This window comes from Cyrtonyx montezumae, unplaced genomic scaffold (genome assembly GCF_038088225.1).
Source record: "Cyrtonyx montezumae isolate F1298 unplaced genomic scaffold, pur_monq_1.0 scaffold_7, whole genome shotgun sequence".
In the NCBI taxonomy this organism is placed as follows: domain Eukaryota; kingdom Metazoa; phylum Chordata; class Aves; order Galliformes; family Odontophoridae; genus Cyrtonyx; species Cyrtonyx montezumae.
Window position 1 is genome coordinate 11,714,658 of NW_027072078.1, and position 21,118 is coordinate 11,735,775.

General features: G+C 39.8%; 1 protein-coding gene across 2 annotated transcripts in view; it reads left to right on the forward strand.

Moving 5' to 3' along the window:
- Positions 1-7,546: 7,546 nt before the first annotated feature.
- Positions 7,547-21,118, forward strand: part of METAP1D (methionyl aminopeptidase type 1D, mitochondrial) — a 41,863-nt gene continuing 28,291 nt past the window's right edge. For both annotated transcript variants that reach the window (XM_065751172.1, XM_065751173.1), the window contains exon 1: positions 7,547-7,602. In XM_065751172.1, coding sequence (XP_065607244.1) covers positions 7,563-7,602 — 40 coding nt within the window. In that variant the 5' untranslated portion in view covers positions 7,547-7,562. The remainder of the gene's footprint in view (positions 7,603-21,118) is intronic.

Genomic DNA, 21,118 nt, shown 5'->3' on the forward strand with positions numbered 1-21,118 from the left:
ACCATTCTGTTTTGCCTCTGGGCTTAATAGATAACTGAATAGCAAGTTAGTACGTAAATATATATATTTATACTCTAAATTTCTCCTGACTTCATCCTCCTAAGACCATTTCACTTGGGTCCTACAGTAATACTGTGTAGGCCTGTGTGTTGTTCAGCCATATGAACAAGTTACAAGACTAGGTCTTTGGTCTGTCTGGCATGTATCCTGATTTACCTGTTCTGAGAAGTGGGTCCTGCTGCTACTAGCTATTAGAATTGTACAGGGGTAGTCTTTAGCATATTCTTTTACAACCACCTCCCCCACCAAGTATACAGGTTCATGGTTTAAGAAAAGTACTTCATAATTGGGGAAGCAAATAAGGCTTTGTATTGACTACACTAGCTAAGGAAAGTGCTTTTGGAGAAACTCATAAATCTGTAGGAAGCAAGTGCCTTTACTTATGAGTTTAAAATATTTAGGTGCTCTAGCCTTCTGATCATCTTTGTGGCCCTCCTAAACCTGCTCCAACAGCTTAATATTGGACTCTTGGTCATAGTAGTAAGCCTGAAGTTAAATAGGAGTGGTGTTTAGGTTTTTTTTATTTTGCTTTCATCAGGTGCTGATGATAAAACCAGAAGAGTTCTTCCAGCTGAATGGAAGAACTGTGCTTAGATCTGGTTTCTGCATAGAGGTCCAGGGGATATCAGTGCCTCTGGGGAAGTCTACTGCCTAACTTTTTTGCATTACTGAGGCTGAAGCCACCCATGAGCTAGAAGAAGCTTCAGCTTTTATTAAAAGTCTAGGGTTAACAGTAAACAAAAAACCTTAATTGACTGTTTGCATGTTTATATTGGTTGAATGTGGTTTCCCTCTTAGTTATTTTTGTAATGGGAGGGAGAACAGAAATGCAGAAGAGTTTTGCAGATTTGTTCCTACTTTCTAGTATGTGATGCTGTCGCTTCCAGGGAATATAGATATCCCAACACTTCTTAGAAATGTCAGGAAATCTTGGACTTGTTTAGAAGATGGTGATAATTGAAGTACTTGATGGTGGGAGATAAGCATGAAAGAAGATACTGAGCAAAAAGAGCACTGGCTTTCCTTAAACAAGTAGTGAAAATTCTCTTGGGACAATTTAGTATTTTCATAACCTATTGGAATGCTTTTTCTTTTAATGTTGACACTGTTGAAAGAGGTGAACTAGTGAATCCAGTTCCTTACGTGGTGAAGAATGCAGACTTGGTCTGAGCACAGTTTTTCATTTCAGTACCATCTGGGAATGTTCTGAACTGCTGGGATGTACCTGAGGACAACAAAACTTAGGACCTAATTTACAGGAACTATCTTGTTACTAATTTTTGGCACCAAGACTGAATAAGCAGCCTCTTTGGGGTATGCAAACTGCTATTCTGCAGTAGGTTACAGCTTCTGCAGCACTGCTGCCAGGAAAGACCATGTGAGTACTCCCTAATCCATTACAGTTAATTAAGCCAATTATCTGAAACAACTTTCATTGGCAAAATTAAACTAGCCCTGCTGACTTTGCCTGAAGCGGTCTTAAGTGTCTGGACTATCCTTTCCCTTGGCAGACAGAAGCAATAACCTTCTACATAATAGCTCGAATAGCAGTAGTGTTTTCTCTGCCTCTGCTGCTTGGAGTAAGTCTGAACTACCATTTCAGAGACTAGGCAGTTGACTATACACTCAGATTTCAGTGGATGCTGCTAGTTGAAATCCTGGCTTTCCAGCCTGGGTATTTGGTTCAGTGGTCTTCAGTGGGATAACAAATTTTACTTGCAAGTAAGCTGTAAAATTCCTGTTTTGAAGTGCATGCAGCAGCAACTGTTCAATGAGTCTTATTTGTGAAATAGAACACTTACAGTATTAAACTTCATTTTATAACTCCTGTTCATATTTCTGTATTAATGCAGTTACAAGCAGAGACCTCCTACTATATTTAAGCAAACGCTTATTAGCACAGCATAGAATGTAGTGTAGTTATCACTAGTGTTTTGGCTTCTGTGTATGGAGAGAGGACCTGGGACAAACTAGTAACAGCTGTCTATTGAATTGCAATTAGGTAGTGCAGGTTCCCATTTTATATATTTGCGAGTTGACATGAACACTGAAGCTTAGTACCATCATCTGTAAATCACCTGTGCATGTTAGCAAATAGGAATGTAGGAATTTGATAGAAGAAGCTGAATGCTATTAAAGCCCCCTCCTCTTTTGAACCCAATATGTTGCTAAAATAATACAAGATAAAAATGATTTTTATTCAGACATATAATCTGTTATCCTAAGTTTCTTGCCTTAAGTTGCTACTGGGTTTCTTTTGAGTTATTACATACTAACAGTTACTCAGAACAAACACTAGTAATAGGTTTGTGGTTTAAATTTACTCTGACTCTGTCCTGCATTTTGATTAAATTCAAATTCTTCAGTTTCTTCACTCAAAGATCAAGTGGGCCTTTGCACAATGTACTGGTACAGCATTTAAAATAGCTTTGTGTGTCTGAATGTTCGTATCAGAATATACATAAGTTCTGTAACTGTATTTAAGGTTTTTCATTGTGGATGCTGCTGGTATGACTACTGGTCTGTCCATACCTCTCTTAAAAATGCAGCAACAGTGAATCTACTTTAAGAAAATACAGTGGGATATCTAAAACTGAATTTGATTCAGCTGCTAGAGATGAACCTTGTTTCCAAAGTTCTTGTCAGTAGTACTATTCAAAGAGTAACAGTAGTTTCTGGCAGCAAGGTTTTCTTCTAATAATGATGCCAGAAAATGCTGCTTGACTGAGGTGTCAGGTAGTAGGCAGAGATATGAGTTTGAATCAGCAAATACATTAAATCCAAAACCTCTGTGACTTGTTCCACAGTGAATTTTTTTTACTAAAATAACAGGAGCCCATAATGTATGGAGTATGTAGTTTATTTTAAAATATACATTATTACCTGAAGTTTTAAGTTCATAGTTTGTTTCCTCTGCAAGAGTGGAGAATTTCATTAGTGGCTAAAACACAACAGGAAAAAAATACTTCTTAAAAAGATAGTATAAATCGTTTACTTATTTAGAAAGAGAGGACATGATGGTACTTTAATTTTAATACCTACACTCCCAGCAGTGCTCCCTTCTAATGTAGGGAGATGTATTTTTACTCTGATGGCCAACTCAAGTTTCACACTGAGACAGGCATATATACACTTGGCTTGCGGAACAACAGTGAGGCATTCTGGGCCACCAGTTATCATAAAATTAGATCAATATATTTCTTTGCAGGATACCTTAATTTTGAAACCTTTGTTAAGTATTCTTCAAAATATTTGAGGGCCTAGCCAAAGCAAAATGAAGAGGTATTCATTTATATTCTCCTATGTTGGGTGAGTCCTTTAAAAAGTGTTTATTCAATTGTTCTGTGATCTCTAGAGGTCCTTTCCAACCCCTACAGTTCAGTGACTCTGTGAAAATCCCCGTAGTTTCAGAACTGGAAAAGCAAGCTACTTGAAGTTGCAAGGTTTGAAGGACGATTTAACTACTGCAGTAGAGGGAATAAAGACCTATATAGCTGAAGGCAGTATATACCTTAAGGCAGTAACTGTTCATGCCTTCTGTGAACAAATACACAAAGCTGCTATATGGCAGTTTAGGCAATTCAAGACTCATCTATTGTCTCTGCAATGTCAGCAGGAGGGTAAGCAGCCCACAATTTGTTTATATAGATCATTTCTTTAATTCCTTTCTGCCTCTCACTGAAACTTTGTTGCTCTTTATGATTTTCCTTAATCGTATTGTGTAACTATTAGACAACAGAAGGCTAGAAAATCTTATGCTGTATATTTTGCCATTTTACCTTTTCTTGCATTATCAGTTCTGACCTGATTTCATCAGTATCAAACTGTTAAAGCTAGAAACGTGTTATTTTTATAAGCCTATCACAAAGAAGCTTGGATTCTCAGCTTTCAAATGGAAAAATACTATCCTCTAATGCTACTGCTTTGTGAAACACTGCTTGCTAGGGTAATTTGAAAGCAAGCATCTGTTTTAGATGTTTGTCTCCTTTAAAAAAAAACAGAAACAAAAAAGTAATAGTCATTGCAGATGTTTTTCCCTAGGCCATCAATATTTGTTTTAATTTTACATTGCTAGTCCTTCAATGATGAGAAAGATTTCAATCAAACCATGACTTCTATCTATTAAAATGTTTCACTTACAAAAGGCTATGAGCCACACAGTTGGAAGTATCTGGAACTGTGAGACTACAAGTTTAGAGCAACTAGTTAAAATGTGGAAGGCTATACAAAACAGGACGGATGCCAGCCCCACTCATGTAGGACGTGCTAGCTGCCACCATACTGGCTTCTGTCTCTGGAGGGAAAATTAGAGAAATGAGCTGGCCTCCCCCATCACTCAAATCTTCCTACAGCTTAAAAACAATACAAATACCAGTACTCTAACTACTTATTTAAATAAGGTTACCATGTTCTTTGTTCCTTGAGCTAAAGCCTGCAGTAATGGGCTTTGCAAGAAGTGACACTACAGATGCAGCATGAGCCTCCTTTTAGATTTACAATGGTACAAACAAGCGTGAAAAGGATCTTTGACCTAACAATTCCTGGATTTCCATGTTCAAAATAGTTTTGCTTCTTGAGTCTAGAGTAACAAAGAAGGAAAACAAAAAATTCTCCTTTTATTTTTCAGAGCTCACTGCAGATAAAAGAATCACACCCAAATTTAAGGAAATGTAGATCATAACAAATGAAGCCATGGCCTTAGGAATAGTGTTTCAAACTCCCTTTTACCACTGCAAAAGATCTTTATACCAGGAGCAGAAGCATGTGCTGTTTTCCTGAAGCAGCACTAGCTTCTTTCTTTAGTAGATAAAGAGCATGCAATAGTGAAAATATTCCTCAGATACAGGGTATGTGCTCTATTTCAGACCTCTTCACGTCTATGATTTTGAGCAGAAGAAATCAAATGAAAGAAATCTAGATCAGTGGAAAGAGCTTGATATCCAGGGTTGAGTTCTTTGTTTATTTCTAAATGGTATGACAATAAAGGAGGTGTTCCACGTTTGCTGTCTGCTATGTTTAGATGCTTTTTTTCCAGTTAAGCTTTCCTCAAAACTTCACAGTGTTCATGTTTTTTGAGACTTTAGTCATTTCATGGAAAATATAAGATCTTCACTTGGAGTGAGTTGAATGTGACAGGGACTGTGAACATGTCATTCTGCATTCCTTACAGCTGTAAGAGTTTAGTAGAGTTTTGCCTGATTTTATACATTTTGCACATACATGCTTGTATTTCACTATCGAATGGTGATGTATACTGAGGTCCAAGAACTCCAGGTATCACTAGAAGGCACAACTGTATAGATGAGATCTAAGCCTGCCTCACTGCACTTATAAACTCCTGACTTTGCCTATCTTCTCTAAAATGCATTTCTCAAAGCAAGCTAACAATCTAGATCCTGATGCAAGAAGCAGCTCCAGCTTCTAGATGCATTCTCCTCCACTTTCCTTATATTTGACTATTTACTAAGCCAACTCACCCAATAGAACTGGGAAAAATATTAAAAATAAAACATAGTCTGGAAGAAAATAGAAAAAAGGACACTCAATAACAGAGGAAGAAAGACAGGAGCATACTATGAATTAGCTTTAGTGAGTTCAGCATGCTGTACTGGCTCACTTGGAAATCCTCACTTAAGCACAAATTAAAGACTACTGAACATTGACTGTTAAGGTTTCAGATTCATCTAGAGATTATAAACATTACAGAACAGTTGTTATCTTGGAACATAAAACAGTCTTCCTTTAATTGATTCCCCTCTTGGTTTCTGATCTCCAAAAGGAATTGCTAATGTGTATCTAGAAGTATTTGGGAATTAACCTGCTGCTTAAGGACGAGCTAATTACGAAGCTGGCAGCAGCGTTGTTCTAACACTGTCTCCAGTTTTCACATTTTCTTTTGCCATCAACAAGTTTTAAGGCTGTTATAATATGAAATTATAAATTTATAGCAAGAGACAAAAGTCAAATGTTCACTATTTTCTCTCTTGGTAGCATTCCATTTCCCTGAATAGGAAATAATTATTGACTTTAGTAAGATAGGTGATGCTAGGTTCACCTAGACCATTTTGCTTCTCTCTGTTAGCAACACTAAGGAAAAAAATGATAGAGAACTGCTCCTCATTTATGTAATGTATGCTATTCTCTGCAGGCACAGAAAAGTAAACCCATTCCAGCAATGTGTAGTTATGTGTGTCAAACAGCAACAGCGCGTGATTGCTTTATACTGAACTTCGTTCTCATAGAACCGGGGGTTGGGTATCTGCAGTCCTAAAGCCTTGCCAAGATGAAAAATAACGTAAAATGGTGTCTGATGAAGTTCAAACTCGTGAAAGACCATACTGTGTTGTGCAACTAGAATCGGTGCAAAGATTTACTCTGTTCTGCAGATTAAATGTGCATGTGCCTCTCACCAGGGAGTAGCTGGTAATGATGCTCATGAAGTGCAACTAAGCAGCTCAGGAATGCTATTTCATGATTTATTTCTAGCTATATTTTTCTTCTGTTAAAATCCTGTCATGCTGCTCTCACATTATACGTCACTTGATGGAGAATGTGGCTGTATGAAGTTAATAATTTCATTTTTGGAGGCAACATAAGATACCGTATTGATCTTCAAACTACTCCATGGCCTGGATACAAGCTGTATGGTAGGCTGCCTACCGTGCTTTGGCAGCTGATCAACTGATGCACTTTGCTCATGACATCTATTGAGGAGCACTGAGGAGAGCACAGAACCCTTTCTGCTATCTGAGAACTCCTGCAATTTGCTCCTTAAAGGGAGGAATTCTTACAGTCTGACTTCCACGCTCACACATTTCCCAAGCTTTTTCTAGAGTCAATAATGGGAGTAAGTAATATCACTATTCCTATCTGCATGGGGCGTTGAGTCTTTTCTTGTTAACTACATTACAACATTTACAGGTGTGAATTTAAAAATGACCAATGGCTACAGCAGGAGATAAAACAGCCTTGTCCTCCCTTCAGGATGTTACCGACCCCACTGGGTACTGTGTGGGGTTCCTGTATGTACAGGAACCATACTCACATGACTCGTACATTTCGGCTCCTTGCACTGCTGCCCTGCCGCTCCCGCACGGCGCGGCGGGAAGATGCTGCTCCGCAGCGAAGCGCGCTGTTTTTCTTTTCGAAATAGACCACATCGCGCTGCGCAGAGGAAATAACAGGAGAGTTTTAAGGCTCAAGCCCCATTCTTCAGATTCCGCAGAGACCCCCACGGTCAGTAAACATGGGGTGCGATAAGTAGACGATGGGGCGCCGGCTCCCGGCCGCAAGCGCGAGGCGCGGCGGGGACGGGCGGGAAGGGGGCGCTGCCGGCCCGGCCCGGCCCGCCGAGCTCTCCCCCCGAAGGCGGCGGCTGCTCTGAGGTGCGGAGGCGGCCCGTCACGTACCTGCCGTGCACCCGCGGGCGGGACTCGCTTCAGGCGGACGGAGCGCTCCCGGCCGCCTCCCGCGGCCACGTGATCTCGCCCCGCGTGGCCAAGATGGCGGCGCCCAGAGCTGTCAACGTGCTGCTGGGCGGAGGTGAGTGCGCGCCGTCGCGGGGCTCGGGGTGATGCCGCCTCGTTCCTCCGGCGGAGGGGGAGCGCCCGGGGGCTGCGGGACTGCGGGCCTCGCGGGAGGTGGGACTCTTCCTCGAGGTCGCCGGGAGCGCCGTGGCGCGGGGCCTGGTGCTGTGTGAGGGAAAGCCACGCGCGCGGGCTTGGGGTGCGCCCCGCTTAACGCCGCTCGCGGAGCGCTTCCCTCGAGGTTTTCTGCGGTAGGTAGTGTTTAATTAAGAGAAAAGCGTTTTCTGACAGAACTGTGCGCTTATCCTACCAAACCGCCGCATCTCAGAACTTTCATGTCCGCGCAGGTGCTTTCCAGGCTATCTCTGCTCATGCCGCACTCTTCCTGAAAGCGCCTTTCCAGCAGAAGTGAATCCCTCCTGTGCGCCTTATGCCGTACTCACACAGAACTGTTGTCCTGACTGCTCTGATCACTGAAATATGCATTATCTTACGGGTGTGAGATGATTTACCCCTCAGCGTTTTGCTGTCTTAAATCAGACCTTGAGCCCTTTGAACGTACCCTTATTGGAGTTTTTCTGTTTGGCTTCTGTTGCAAAACCTTAAATATGTGAATAGCAAGAAGTACCTTATAGTGGTCTCAATGAAAGACTTGGATGTTTAAATATATATACTTTGAAGCTTAAATAAAAAAAAAAAAAATTGCAGTAATAGAGAGTAGACATTCAACATTAATTTTAACTAGCGCATTAAACTGCAAGCACGATGCTGCACTGCTCTGCAGCTGACATAACAGCATTTCCAGCTGTTTTTTTCATGCTACTGATGCTGATCTTCTACTGTACTTTTATTTTCCATCCTGTATCATGAGTCTTGACCAGTTTTTGGAAAACATAAAGGCCTTTTCTTCACAATTAAGAAGAATTAATAATTAATTAATTAATTCCACATCATGGAAGGCAGAAGAGCCACGTCAGTTGTTTTTTCATTGATGAGGGCTCATATCCATAGGGAAATGCCATTTTAACTAGATATTGGAAACTGGGCTTCAGCTGAACTCTGGCTTTCAGAGTCTACTATTTATTTTATTTTAGATACCAGTCAAATCTTCTACGCTTATACATGTGTCATTTGGAAAGTGAGTCACATTTTTAATATGTGTTATTGTGCAATATTGGCTTTTATTTATTTATTTATTTTAAATCTCAGATGATGTAAAATTTAGTTTGTAGCTTCATTCTTGATCTGTTGCTTCAGCAGCAGTACAGCTGTGAAATTTGTTCTGGATGTTGTGTGGTCACGTGTGTTAGATACAACTGCCTCCACCCCTCTGTGCCCCAAAACCCCATGTCTGTCATTCAGTTAAAATACCCAAGCCATTTAAATTTGTTAAGCCTTCATGCTCTCCCTTTAGATGTCAAACTTTATTCAGTTCTCCCAATGGATATGCATTTCCAGAAGTTGAAAAAGCAAAAATGTCATAGTTCAGACAAGACTGATTAAGCTGAGTCCAATTTTCCCTGAATTGGACAGTTCAGTGTAATTTAATTTGCAAATACTGAATGACAGAAGTAATTTTAATTAGATTTCAGTCTACCTAAGGGAATCTATCCTACCTAAGTTGAAGGAAAAATACTTTTTGATAGGCTTTCACATGATATCTCTTCATGCTTCTCATGTTATGGTTCTATGAACGATGGAAGTTTTCATTATTATGAAACTGTTTCTAGATAAGCACGTTTAAAAAGCAGAGATATTGGGAATTTGTGTACTGGTTAAATACTTTCTCCATATATTGGAAGGAATTAGGCTATCATAAAAAAATATTTAGTATGTTAGAAAAAGTTGAATGGTTATGCTTGCTAACAGTTAAAAAGTGTAATTTTTTTGTTAGCCATATCAGACAATTTATTTGAATATTCTCTGTCTTGCTAGAGGCAGAACTGCAATATTGTCGAACCAAGGAGAAGGTGCACAGCTTTTAAGAGTATGAGTGGCTTGCACAAACCTCTGAGATTCTGTAGGCTCCAGCCCCACATTTGAGGGTAGTTCTACCCTGGATTCAGCTGCCACAATTTTTTTAAAACAGTATTTGTAAAGGATTTTACAGGTGATGCTTAAGAATGCTAATTGTATTTATCATTTTGTAAAAGGTAACTAAGAAACAGCCAGAACACGGCCACAATGTTAGCATGCTGACCTTTCATGGTTTGCACTTACAATTAATACTGGTTGCATGATGTTTTACCAGCTTGTAAATGCTCTAACTACGTATTGTGACAGTCTCAGGTATTACAGTAATTGCATCTGTGATGTTCATTGGTAATAAAATCAAGAAGACATCGAAGAACTGCATGTCTCCAAATGCAACTTAGATTATTTAAGGCATAATAATATTTTATTGATCTATTAATTTTAGGCAAGTAAATTATGGTGGAGTAGAAGCCCCTAATTTCTCATAGTGAAGTTTCAGGACTCAGAGCCACAGGAAGGTAACTGTCGAGAAGATATGCTTTGTAAAACAAGTCTCTTATTGTGTCAGATACTGGTATTACCATTTTCTTACCTTGCTTCCCTGGCTCTACCCTCTAGTCTGTGTTGCATATAATTGCCAGAGTTCTAAAGTTAAGTTATTGTAGTTTGAAGGGTGTGTGATGTATCCCTTAGATATGTAGTCTGTGTGTGCAGGCTGTAAGCTTATTTGCTTGTGCACTACCTTGTCTGCATTCTGACAGCTGGCCATTTTGCAGTTATCCTAAGCATGTGCAGATAAGCTTTTAAATCCTGCTTGCGTGGAGAAGCTGTAGATGTCTCCTTTGGACTGTTTGCAATGTGTAGAACTGGAGATTTTATTTTTCTTCTGTGGATGGAGAGACATTTTAAAATGTTTGTCCTCAAGACGTTTTCTGGATTTTACTTTTATCCCCTCCCTTAGCAACATGAAGAGGAAATATATGAATAATCCATGTTTATAAGTCTTTTCCAAAATAAAGGTGAGGGAAAGGGGCATAGCTGGAGTGAGACTTTGTTGCATTATGGCTTCAAAGTATCACATTTCCAGGTTTTCCTAGAAGTACAGAGTGTCATTAGAGATTTTTATCTATTAGCAGTATTCTCAGTATTACAAAGCATTTTATTGGGGTGTGTAGTTCAGGTAAGTTTGCAGGTGTGGTTGCAGCATGTTGTTGAGTGTTGTGTATCCTTCTGAGCTAGTCTGGGCAAAATAGAGTATTTCAAAGAAATAAAAGGAATAAAATCTCTTATCCAGCAGGGTTGGTCATGAAACTATTCTGAAGCACTGCAAAAGTTAGAAACATTAGCTTAGACCTCTATTAGAGTGGACTAATAGAAAAAGATGTAGGCACATCACTGAAGCACTATGAAGCATTTATTTTAACATTCTTCAGGTGAAGTGTGTGTGTGTATATATGTATATATATAATTTTATATAGTATTTTTCTGTGTGATTAGGCACAGCTTTGACAGTTAAGGTAGGAAAGCAGCCAGTCAGCTTTCACAATATCATGTTATGGTGAACTCTGCATACTTGCATACAGAAATGTGCTATAGAGCTAGCTGCTGGGAGCTGGTTAATTAAATAGATAAAGTACCTGCTGGAAATATCTTCACATCTCCTTTTCCTGGCTTTTTGATTTTGGAAACATGGTCAAGATCAAAACTGTTACTTCACTGAGCAATATCTGTCCAGAACCTCTGTAGTTTCCATCACCTGCAAGGGCAGAGGGCTCATCCTGCTCTGGGAAGTTTCTGAGCTACCCCATATGGCAGGAAACCAGTCTGTTTCCATCTATTTGAAAATGTTCTGTGAAATAGGAGTGACTTTTTTTTTTTAACGTTGCTTGCTCTTTTCTAAGTGTAACCGTAAACTTCAGCATGTAAAAGACTATTCTCATGATAAAATTGAACCATTAACATTTCTTAGCACTGTTAATAGTAAAATACTAAAGCATCTTTTCACCTGTATCTTCATCACTGTTCATCTTAGAAATGTGTAATTCAAAAAAACTAAAAATCTTCACTCCTCACCTGTAGAAACTTGTAATATTTTAAAGCCATCTAATGCATTTAAAAGCAAGCAAACAAACAAACAAAAACAAAACAAAACACACAAAAAAAATCACATACATAAATCATTCCTGGGGGAAATGTTTCCTTAAGTCTGAAGGTTTTTTGGCAGCTGGGAAAGGTGAAAACTTTTGTCAGAGAGTTCTCAAGATCAAGTGATGCTTGGCTGCACCATACAGTATGTGAGCTGGGCAATTAGCTGGAAGCAAACATCAATTCACATTTTCCATTAATTTGTAGACAGACTCTTGTCTCCAGAATTTAGCATTAGCATTATCAGCTGCAAATGATGCACGGTGGAAGTTCAAATCATTTGATTGCAGCACACTTTTAACATTTTCAAAAGGTCCAGAGGTAGTTCCATCCCTGTCTTGCAAAACATCAGGCAGACAAGGAATTATTCCCATTTCAACAGTGCAGCAATGAGTAACTCTGGGGGAGATGTACACTTCCATGGTTTGAGGCATGAGAGAAAAAATATTCCCCTTTCAGTAAAGTGTTTAATTGTTGTCTTCTGTCATTTGAGAGGTAATGTGTTGTTGGCAGCATGCAGAACCTTTGTTCTGACACAGAGTATCACTTCTAGCTGGGGAGTGTTTGTGGGACACAGTTTCTCTGTTAGCTTCGTTTTGTCTGTTGGCATCAGCCAAGGCTGCCTTCCCAGGAAGGAAGGTCCTTAGCAGATGTCCTCACCTCGCCCACCTCTCAGCGGGCCAGCTGCTGTGCTGGAGGCTGTGCAGCTTTGGTCACCTCCCTGAGGTCCTTTTTCAGATACCAGAAAATGTGAGGTAAACCCAGCTGTAATCCTTCTGGCAAAATGGAACTGTTATACTTTGTGCGTATCTTTTTCCATTTTGCAATCTCTTCTAAAACTCACTGGGACATTTCCTTAGACAGAAAGGAGTGCCTTTCTTTCTCCATGTCCATTTCATAGCTCCATCCTGCAGCAGCTTGATGCCCTGGTTGTGGTGGTTTGCTGTGAAGCTGGTGCTCAGCTCTGTCTGTGGTCTGTAGTCCCTGAAGGAAGAGCAGTATACTATGTGACAGATTTCAGCAGGTCCCTGAGCTTTTTTAATGCAATACGTAGCATTTGAAGAGTAAGAATGAAGAACTGAAACTTGCTACATTCTGGATGTGGCATTGGGAGTGACAGTGTATTTCTGAGCAGGTGGGTCCTCTAACTGAAGTGGCAGGATGAGATGCCACCTGACCTTATAGCAGAATAGGTTGTACCTCCTGAATCTCAGCCCAGGTAGCTACAGGAAACGATAGAGATAGGGACTGGGATTGTTAACAGCAGTTGATGGATGGCAAAACTGTAGCATCAAGGGAGTAACTTGCAGAGTGTCTTGTGGAAGCATGGCATCAGGGGAATTAAATGGATTCTGAAACCTGTGCTAACACCTGCTATTTCTAAGCTACTGGGTTAACGTACCATTTTAAAATGGACATATAAGAAGTAGCTTTCTAGATTTAGATAATATATTCCTTTTAGCCTAATTTTGCACTGAATTTCCTTAAGTAAACTAATAGGTTAATGTAAGATGTACACAAAAATGACATCTCATAGCTAGAAAATTCTGAAATTCTGTGTTATGAGTGGTTTCCAGTTCTGCAGGGGAATCTGAACTACTCCATTCTGACCCATTTCTCACTATTTCTTGCATGATTTTCAGTGTATAGAGATGGTAATGTTGAGGTTACAATAAAAAGCGAGTCTGTTTCGGTGGTTGAATTGCCCTAATACAGCAACATCATCTTTTCATAGTCTGAAGTTTGGTTTTCTGCTGAAGTCAAACAGAAGATCAGCTGCTTCTAGGTTTGAAGTTGCAGCTAAAAGTGCACTGGAGATCTGTGTCATGAAGTCTAGGCTGTTTTTCCCTTCTGTCATATTTGGACGTACTAGATATGATGCTCTGGTTTTGACAGTTGTGAATCATGAGCAAATTATAAGTGAAAGTGTAGGAATTTTTAGCAGTGTTCACAGACAATTCTGCTCCACTGCAAACTATAATTTCAGAGTAGAGATAGGTTGTATACGCCATCAGCAAAGGGCTTCTGTGCTAAAAACTGCCTGTAAGACTCCAAGTTACAGTAATCTTAATTGCTATTTGGGATTGTGTAATTTTTCCTCTTTTTTTGTTCCTACTTTCCCACTCCCAGATGAGCACAGTTCCACAGCACTTGGAAGTTCACATCTGGTGAGGTGCTCTGTACCTCTTTCTCTGCACACCGGTTTAGGGTGGTGGCTTTCTGTGCTTCTGCACACCACACACCCCAGTGCTATTGATCTAGCTATATTTGTTAGCATTAAAATATAATCAGAATGTGTTTTCATATAATGAAATGGGAGGTGGTTAGGTTACAGTACAATTGTTGCGGGTTTTGTTTTTGTTTTTTATTTTTTTACTCTCTAACTTTTCAAGCTGTGTACTTTGCAGTGCTTTCTCTTAATTTTCGATTTAAAATCTTTATTTATTTAATTATTAAAACATACCTGTGTGCTGGATCTAACTTTCATATTACATATGCAAAAAGGAGATAAAGTATATAACAAGGGCTTTGTGTGCTCTCTGCCTTACAGTTATGCATCCTGCAGAAAGAGGCTGTTTGACTTCAGAGTTTTAATTCCGTTTTCTAGTTTTTAGCTTCTTATTTCTGGCATCTCCCTGACTACTGCTGTTACTTGGTGGTGCTGATACTTCATCAAGTTTAGAGAAACAATCTACCTGGATTGAGGCCTGGGTGAGCTGCTGTAGCTGATGCTTATGACCCTCACGTTCAGAAACCAAAGCCCTGTCGTGCCAGGATTCCCAGGGCCACTGAAAGAAAGCTGCCTTCAGATGCTGCCCTCTGGTATCTTTTTCTTTGTTGTTTTTATGTAGCATCACCTCATGCTGATGGGCAGCATACCTCACCCCTAGCAAGGTCTGGTTTTAGTTTGTTGATGACTAGGAGAAGAGATTCTTTTTAAAATAGAATGGATACAGAAGCAGCTAAGAGTACAGGTGGTGAAGGAAGTTACTTTGGCATCTCTTGATTGCTATTTAGAAATAAAGCAACAAGTTACCAAACAAGATAAAAATGTTGAAGCTTTAGTGTTACTCTGATGTGTTGATTTCTTATCACATAGTCATTTCGGTGCTTTCAGGACATAGTGAGTACAATGCATATTGATTTTGTTCTTCCATCTTTCTTCTTTAATCTGTTTCATCCTGTTAGGAGAGCTACATTCTGTAAACATTGCATATCATTCTAGCAGCAGTTGAAATTCCTTTATTTAGAGAATGTTTGTAAAATTTTATTTATTTATTTATTTAACGTTGGGTTTGTTTGTTTGGTTGGTTGGTTGTTTTTATAATCACAGAATGAGTGTTAGTGGTCAATCTAATTAAATTTAATTGCATTTCCCGTATGTTTTATTTTTAGTTTTCACTTCTATGCCTTTATTTTCATCAGGACTTGTAAATTTCTCTTTTTTTGATTGTGAGGTTGGCAGACAGATAAAAGCATGTGCCTATGCTTTAAAATATATATGAATATTTATAATCTTAAGTTTTTTTCCAAATGCTGGGGGGAGGGGAACTTCTGCATAATTGTCAGGAGTCATTCCCTCATTGTTTTGAATCGTATGTATATGAGAAGAGTCACTAAAAATTGCATCTTTTTTCCTATTTCAGCCTTTATGACCAGGTGGATCAGACAGGCAGGCAGAACATGCTAATTATTCTTCCTGATATATACAATTCTGCCTTGTTCATTTATCTTTTGCTGCTCAGATTTACCTAACTAACAATATATACACCATAACTTGTAGAGAAAATTGTTTTCCTGATATCCTAAGAAGTGTGTGGAAAACCTGTCTTTCAACTATTTCTTGATTTTCTGTTGTCATAAGTTTTGTGAACTCGATTTTTTCTGAACATGTGCTATTTGCCCTGGGAGAAACTACAGTAACTAAAGAACTTGCAGAGCTCTGACATCACAAATGTGCAGATAGATCAGATAAGGATTCTCAGATTTATTTATTTAAATCTAGTGGCTCACAGCATCTGAGATAAAGATGCCTGCTAAAAATGCAGTGATTTTGTACTTGTGGTAAGGGGAGAGAAGCTGTAGCACAGTGCATGTATTGTATTACTGTTCACATCTCTCAGGCTTCTTCTTTGCTCAAGGTTTGGCATTCCTGGTGTTTCTGACATATTTTAAAAAGCAGTAAAAAAAAAAATCACATCCGACCTTTTTATCCATCAAAAAATACAGCTATAATTATGTGGTATAATCACATTAAGAAATTTTTTCCAATCACCAACAAGGGAGAAAGTTACTGGCCTTGCTTAACAGAGTTCATTCAAGGTTTTGGATAATTAGGGATTGCCTGAGGGCTGAAGCTGAAGTTGTTTTCTTGCATTGTGGCTGTACCTGGAGGCGCAGACTTCAGGTTTCTGTTGTTAGCATTGTCCGGGATACTCACACTCCAGCGAATGTGCAGCAGTATGTGAAGTAAAGGAGAGGCTAAGGCTTTTGGCAAGTCAGTCAGAGGCTTTGCCAGCTTTCTGTTGGGTGGTGATTCTCACCCTGGTGTCTGTGCGACTTGATAGTCTCCAGGCTGATGGCTGTGGTGGAAGCAAATGGCTTGGTGGTGCACACCTTCTTGGATTAGCTGCTCAACTCCCTGCCTCTCCAGCCACAGTACAGGTATTTATCTACCTTGCAGGTGCATTGGCTGAGGTTAATGAGTTGTTTGTAAAGCATTTTGAAGATGAAAAGCTCTGTAAAAATGTTAAGTATAATTACGTATGAGCTCTTGAGTGCATAATGTCTGTTTGCTTGCTAGTATTTAAGGCAATTTGTAACACACTAAGTATGAAAGGCTCTGTATGAAGTCAAACTCTACTTTTCATTTAAGAAAAGTCACTCTTATTTTGTGTTCAGTAGTTCAAGTCATACCACTCGTCTTCTGTGTTCCATGGTGAGCAAAAACATATGGAAGCTTTCTTAGAAGGAACCATTTCAAAACTTTTCAAGTCATTATCTGGTAAGGGTTTCTTCTCTTTCAGTCGTATCTTACTCTGTGTGCCCCAGGTTTTGTTTGCTGAGTGCTGGTGTCTTAGCCCTTCCATTTTAAAAAATATTCCTTCTGTCTCATTTTACACTTCCATCTGAGTGGCTGTGACCTTCCTCTCCTTGTGTAGGGAACTGAGACATATTCATAATAAGCTTTTTTTTTTTTTTTAATACTTAAAATCTTTTCAGTCTTTGGATAGAAGCATAAGGAAAGAATGTTTAGGAAGGATATAAAGGAATACATCTAAGGTAGTGTTTACAAACTGAACTGTTTGTTGGCAAAGGGTAGTATCACATGATAAGGTCATTGGACAGAGGAAATTTAATATTAGTTTTTAAATTCCTTTTTAGATAGTTCATATTAAAAACGTACTATGTAAATGAGAAACAATCTGGAAATATTTTATGGCATTTTATGACAGAAACAAAGTCTGGAAAGTTTGTTTATCTCATTAAAGAGCTGATTCCCTGGGGAGTTTTCCTTTTACAGCTGTTGTCCTTCCTGAATCAGTAGATGTCTTTCCCTATATGTGTTAATTTCTGAACAAAGAAGAAAAGGTTGGAAACCAAGTGTTCATTGAGCTGCTATGCTGCATGGAGGGAAGCCTTAGGGTAATAAAGGGCTCTTCAGAGCTTCTCAGAGGTCTTTTGGCAGCTTTACACTGTAGTACGCAGCCTGAGAAAACTTTCATGAGAGTGTTTGAAAGTCATACTGTTCTCACTCTGGTTTAGAAGATAAATAAGCAGCCACTGTAACCAGCTGTGTAAAGTCTCCAACTTTTGCATTTTAAGGATGTTTACTTTCATCTATTTAAACTTAAAATCACTGTTTAAAGTGATGTTTCAGTTTTAAATCAAGCTTATTTTGAACCATGAAGGACTACTGTGGTATTGAATGTTATCTAAACTTACACATTAGCACTTCCAGCATATCAGATGTTATCAGGTTATCTGTTTCATGTTTAGTTGTACATGAAGTTAAATTAGATCCTGCATTATGTGGGTTTGGGTGTTTTTTTGTTGGTTTTTTTTTTTTTTTTAGAATTATGAAAATTAACACACTTGACATAACACTGAAAGAAAATGACAAAGAAATTATTTTTTCTCACATAAATCCAGCTGTTTAGTTTCAGATCTTCTGACTGGAGTTGGAAAAAGCAATAGCAAGATCTTAACTTCCTTCCACTGTGAGCAGGAATAACTGGAGCAGAGGAAGACCTCTTCCACTGACTGCCACTGCAGTGCTAGCAAACAAATCAGAATCATCTTCATTGTGTCTGTTTTCTCACTGAGTGCGATTCAGGACCCCAGAAATTAATGAAGTTGTGATCAGAATCATAGAATTTAATTCACATTCATATCATTTTGCAATAGGCCATGCAGGTAGTTTGAAATGAAGTTCACATTTTCATAATTTAAATATATGGCAGAGTTTTAGTGTGTAGTTTCCTGAGTTTGCTGATCTGGGGATGATTTGAGAGCCAGAAAGAATTGATACCTCCTCCAGTACATGCAACTTCTGTTATCATGCCCTTTATACACTCTAGCTCCAGAGCTTCTCATCTGGAATTTATCCAGATGTTGTGCCAAAGCCTCCTGATAGGCAGTCCAAAGACAGGTTGAAAGTGGAAGATGGCTGGCTCCATGGCAGGGCTGCTGCAGAAAGCTGTGGGAGCATTAGCACTTGTTCTAGAGACAAGACTTTAGCACTCTATCTGTTCTGCTCTGTTTTGTAATGCTCAGAGTAATTTATAATGCACTGCAAAACACATCGGGATGGAGGTTTAATGAACAACTTCACTGGCCTGAATTTTAATTAGAAAGATAGTGATTTCAGCTGTAATTGCACGATTGAAATAGAGACATCAGAATTTCCACATGCAGATCTGTGGTTCTAGTGAAGCACAATCAAGATGAGCGTGCACTGTTATTGCATTTATCAGGATTGCTGACCTTCCTTGTTAGCACCAGTGTGTACTGGTTGCCACATGTACAGCTCTGCTAGTAGCCTGTTTTTTATTTCCTTCTTTAGTCTTTCCCATGCACACCGTGCCATGCAGTATGTGGCTGTGTCTCTCATGACACAGAGACAGCTAAGCAGCCTTCGCTTTCAGCAGTGTTAAGGTTATATGTGCCTCTGTATTTTTATTTAAGGGTAAAAAAGTATATATGCCTTTTTTTGTATCAATTTGAATGGAAAGTCTTTGCAAAATATTTTTTCATGCAATTAATATCTTTACAGATTGTGCCTGTTCAGTCAGATCTGCCTCTGGTGTGCTTTGTATCCTAACAAAGCTCTGAACAAATACATACAAAAGTAAGCTGGTTTCTAGTTGAAGCTTCCTCAATTGCAAGCAGCGAAGTCATGTCAGAGAAACTGGGAGATCCAGCTGTGGGCCCAGGTCACTCCCCACATTGGTCTGCATCTCCAGCGGCAGTACTGATGCAAAGCTGTATGTTTAAACCACAAACTTGTAACAACAAAAAAAAACGGAAGAAGAGTTACGGTGAATGTTTGTCAAATCATGCAAGAGAATCTAGGAGTTCTGACTTGAATTTGTGAGTTAGTAATTGGCTAAGTGGGATGTCCCCATGGAGACTTCCATGGATTGCTGCCCAGCTTTGCAGACAGGGTAGCTAAGCTTACTCTGAAGAAATGCCTGTCATATTTTGCTGGCAAGTTAGATTATCTTCATCTAGGGGAAAGCAAAACACTGCTGCTTATAGATTTACTATCTGGGCAAATCCTTTTCAGTTTAGAAAAGGGTTTGGAAACTTAATCTCTTGAAAAGACCTGTTCCTTACTCGATCTGTTCTAGAAATTCAGATGGTGAGATAGTTCACTAAAATGTACACAGAGAGCAAATAGTGATGAAGACAGTTTAGAAATTTAGGTTTGCTTGTGTGGAAAGTAGCAGTCATGGGCTTTGCTTTATCTACCTTTCAGACACCTGGTAGAACAGGGAGGCTTGATGTGGTAACTGTTACTGTGACATTGCAGCAGCAGAAGTGAATGGGAGTGCAGTGAAGATTCTGAAGGTGAGCAGCATTGCCTAAAGTGCAATACCAGTTTTAAGGGATTAACCAGGTGCTGCAGTTGGTGTTTAGTTGTCTTTGTTTTGACAAGATAAGTATTGCCTGTAGGTTCCCCAGGAAATATCTTGCAGCAGTGGCTGGGGTGTTGATGGTATGGTATGGGGTAATGGTGAAACCGAGAAGTCCTTCCTTACCATCTGGTTCTTGGGATCTGGGTGTGGTGTTTCCTCACTGGACAGTGAGGGGGCTGAGGAACAGGGCTGAGACCCATCCTGAAGAGATGCTTTGGGAATTTGCAGGTGATTGATGTCATATGTCTTAACCATTCCTGCATTACATCAGACAGATGTAGGGAAGTATGTGTCAGATCCAGGCCTGCGTGTATGCAGTCACTCTCATGAAATGTGCTGATATCCCTCATCTTCCCAAGATGTAGGAAAGGTCATGGTTAAAACTGAACCAGTAGTCATCACAGTGGCAATTATTGTTTAATTTACTGTAAATCAGCCACCAGGCTGGTACGCACAGATGCCTTAGCTCTTTCTCAGTTAAGATGCCTGCCATACTCAGCTATCATCCCAGTTAAACATTCCTGTGTCCAGGGATGTGGGCGCAGTAAATGAGGTCTGGTGAAATCCAAGTAGTCGAGCCTTTTACTTTGTTGTGTGTCAGCTAGTGTATGCTAAAAGATGAAGCTCAGATCCTACTCCTGTTCATCTGTATCCACAAGAAGGAAGAGGGGAGACAGTGAAGGTGTGACTGGGAGAGCAGTGGGTGCAAAGCCCCAGAAGCAGGGACAGGCAAGGGGACACACCAACTGGTGTGCCCAGGGTGCTGCGGCCCTCTCCTCCTCACTCTGTAAAAAAAAACTGGGCAAGTTTTTCCAGTCGCTTCCTTGGATCATTTCCATCCTGTTCCTGACAGACAATTGCAGAGACATCCCAGTGTTTGTGCAGAGAATTAGAGTGGCACCACAGAGAAGTGCAAGCAGTCCTGCCCATGCTGGGAAGGATGGCTGGTGCCTTGGGACGGGAGGGGCCTGGATTGCAGCACTGCTGTGCAGAAGGAGCAGTGTTGTGTCTGGAGCCAGAAAGTGCACTTTGAAACCACTATGTGGAAAATGCAAAACACCTTATTACCCTTTCCCTACCACAGAATAAAGCCCCTTTTTGTGTCTGACATTTGTGAAGACTTATAAAAGCTCAGCGTCTGCGCGGGAGACTGTTGCCATCCTGATTCAGACTGGCTGCCTCCCCCAGGCCACCGAGAGCATGATGTCAGCGGATCCAAATTGCTGTCCCTGAGGTTTGCGTTTGCCTGTTGGAGGAATCATCTGGGGAGCA